Below are 3142 nucleotides of genomic sequence, written 5' to 3'. Positions count from 1 at the left end.
TCTGCACATCAATAGCAAATGGGTTCCCTTCATACTTGTAAAGCTCTCCATGATTCCGCAAGCCTCCTATAATTCATATTTTCTTATACCTGGGCGTTCTATTTGAGAGACTGAATATATGAACAGCAGAAACGAACCCCCTTATCTATAATAAACAGCACAGGAAGCAAGCTTGCTACAAGTCAGACTTGTAGAAAATCAAACTGCTATCTCTAATGATGATACTGGAGGCCAAACAACAACCCCTATAGCAATGGGCCCAAATGCCTTAACTAGTATCTTACAGCTTCCTTAATTTTGTCACAGCTTCTAACATAGGTCCAACCAAAGAAAGCCAGACATCCACCCCTAAACCAATCACATACCGCATCCTACTACTCGTTAGCCCAGGTACAGCTTCTCCATGCCAACAGCCTCCAATCAAAGAACACCTTGACGGCTTCCCTTTTTTATAGTTTTCCTAATCCTCTGCCTGCCTTTGAGTCCCTACCAAATGCAAGTGATGATGGCTGACTCCCTTGCTATAGTAAGCTCTGAATAAATAGCCTATGCTTTTCTCATTTGGTTGATATTTGTTTATTTCCACATATTGGATCTAGTAATTCATGAAATTCCATACAGAACTAATTTCCAAAACTTTTTTTTTTTAGACACGGTCTCTCTCTGTTGCCCAGACTGTAGTGCAGTGGCACTATCATGGCTCCCAACAGCCTTGACCTCCCAGGCTCAAGCGATTGATCGCCCCCCCGCCCCGCCCCGCGCCGCCCGTCAGCCTCCCCCAACCCGCCACTCCCGCCCCGCCCCGCTTCAGCCTCTGGGGCAGCTGGGACTATAGGCGCACGCAACTACTACTGGCTAGGGGTGTGTGTGTGTGTGTGTGTGTGTGTGTGTGTGTGTAGAGACAGATCTCACAATGTTGCCCCGACCGGTATCGAACTCCTAGCCTCAAGCGATCCTCCTGCCTTGGCCTCCCAAAGTGCTGAGGTTACAGGCATGAGTCACCGCGCCGGCCTCCAAACGTTTTTAAAAGATACTGGTGCTATTTCTAAAACATCCAAAAAGTTTGCGTGGAACATCCTTTTTACTTCATCTTAATAACCTAAATCAACATGCTATAGGTCTCGCATTTCCGAAGAAGATCTTCTTCCTGGAATGGACGCGGCCTTCTGCCCACAAGAGCGATGGCCTTGGTGCCCGAGCGCGTGTGCAGAGCGTCAACTGCTGCGTCTTCCGCAGTCCCCGCCCGCACCAAGTGGAAACTACAATTCCCGGCGGCCCCGGCAGACGGCGGGCAGCAACCCGGGCTGACAGCTGGCCTCCGCCCTAGGCGCCTGCGCAGTAGCGGAGCCGCCGGCCGTGATGTTCCCGCCAATTCCTGTGGTAGTCCTGACTGTGTCGAGTTCAGCGCTCAATGGAGACGTTTGACCCCACCGAGCTGCCCGAGCTGCTTAAACTTTATTACCGGAGGCTCTTTCCCTACTCCCAGTACTATCGCTGGCTCAACTACGGCGGAGGTGATGGAGGCGAGGAATGGGGTCGGGAGCGGAGTGTGAGGAGGTTTGAGGCGGGGTGTCCTTAGAATGACAATATGAAGCGCCTTCTATGCGCCAGGCTTTGTGCCGCGCGCCTTCATTTGCTCTCTGGAGCGCGCCCCACCACTTCCTAGGTGTAAATGGGCCGAAAGAGGATATAATAGCCAGCCTGCGGACACACGGTAAAAAAAAAAAAAAAAAAAGCAGAGCCACCGCTCCTACCTCTGCGTGGTCAAGCTCACATTAGGTGCCCCGTTTACCTGCTGCGGTGCCCAGGGGGTTACTGGGGTGTAGCGTGAAGCTGCAGAGACATAGTTTGCATCAGGAGCGGAAGGGCCTTTCGCAGAGGAGAAATACTTTCTTCCTTGCAGCTGAATTTATTAGTGCGAATCGAGGAGGGAGGGGTGGTGTTACATATTTAAAATAGTTATGTATCTGTTTCGTCTTTTGTACCTTTTCCTAGCAAATATGGAATGGTAACTGCTTTCAAATTAGGGACTAGTTCTTGGGGATTTTGTTTTGTTTTTCTTTTACATCTACCATGGTGTTGAGCATAGGGGCTCATTAAAACATCTTCTCAGGCCGAGTGCCGCGGCTCACGCCTGTAATCCAGCACTTTGGAAAGGAGGAGTAACTTCCAAGGTGGAAGTTACCTTTGGAAAGGAGGAGTAACTTCCACGGAGGACGGATTACCTGAGGTCAGGAGTTCGAGACCAACCTGGCCAACATGGTGAAACCCGGTCTCTACAAAAAATACAAAAATTATCTGGGCGTGGTGGCTCGCGTGCGTGTAGTCCTAGCTACAGTCTCCGGAGGCTGAGGTGGTAGGATCCCTTGAACCCGGGAGGCGGAGGTTGCAGTGAGCCTATATGGAGCCCCTGCACTCCAGTCTGGGCGACAGTGCAGGAAGCAAGATGCCCTTTCCGAAAAAAAAAAAAACTTCTCATTGGCTAAAGTTATAATGTCCTGCACCAAATAAAGGAGCAAATTAACTTTAAAATGTATATTTATTTTGCAGTGATAAAGAATTACTTTCAACACCGTGAATTTTCATTCACATTGAAAGATGATATTTACATTCGCTACCAATCCTTCAACAACCAGAGTGATCTGGAAAAGGAGATGCAGAAAATGAATCCCTACAAGATTGATATAGGCGCAGTATATTCCCACAGAGTAAGAAATCTTTTTTTAATGTATTTTGTTATTGTATTTTGTATACCAAGAATGGGTTAATTCCGCTTGCGTTTTGAGATTAAAGTTTTAGAGTTTATTCTAGATGAAAAGCCACTTTTTAATTGTTTGGCAAGTGATTAATCCTTTTTTGTTCTTTGACATTCTACATTACTGATGAAATCATTTGGGAGTGAATTGGTTGCATTCTTACTAGGACAAAAATATTGAGTATCTGGCTATTAGGAAGAGGAAGTCGATGAGATTTAAGAAAGGGAAATAATTAGCCAGGCGTAGTGGTATGTACCTGTAATCCCAGCAACTCAGGAGGCTGAGGCAGGAGAATCGCTTGAACCCGGGAAGCAGAGGTTGCAGTGAGCCGAGATCGCACCATTGCACTCCAGTCTGGGTGACAGAGCGAGACTTGGCCTCAACGG

General features: G+C 47.8%; 1 protein-coding gene across 2 annotated transcripts in view; it reads left to right on the top strand.

Annotated features, from left to right (window-relative positions):
- Positions 1–1324: 1324 nt before the first annotated feature.
- Positions 1325–3142, top strand: part of PRIM1 (DNA primase subunit 1) — a 24600-nt gene continuing 22782 nt past the window's right edge. The window contains exons 1-2 of one of the 2 annotated variants that reach the window (XM_017853320.1): positions 1325–1514; positions 2551–2708. In XM_017853320.1, the coding sequence (XP_017708809.1) occupies positions 1412–1514; positions 2551–2708 (261 nt within the window). In that variant the 5' untranslated portion in view covers positions 1325–1411. Of the gene's footprint in view, positions 1515–1591; positions 1715–2550; positions 2709–3142 lie in introns of those variants that run through there. The other variant, XM_017853319.1, reaches the window with a different exon arrangement.

This window comes from Rhinopithecus bieti, unplaced genomic scaffold, assembly GCF_001698545.2.
Source record: "Rhinopithecus bieti isolate Rb0 unplaced genomic scaffold, ASM169854v2 scaffold_35950, whole genome shotgun sequence".
In the NCBI taxonomy this organism is placed as follows: Eukaryota; Metazoa; Chordata; class Mammalia; order Primates; family Cercopithecidae; genus Rhinopithecus; species Rhinopithecus bieti.
The sequence above is the reverse complement of the archived record's forward strand: the minus strand, read 5'-3'. Positions and strand labels throughout refer to the sequence as shown.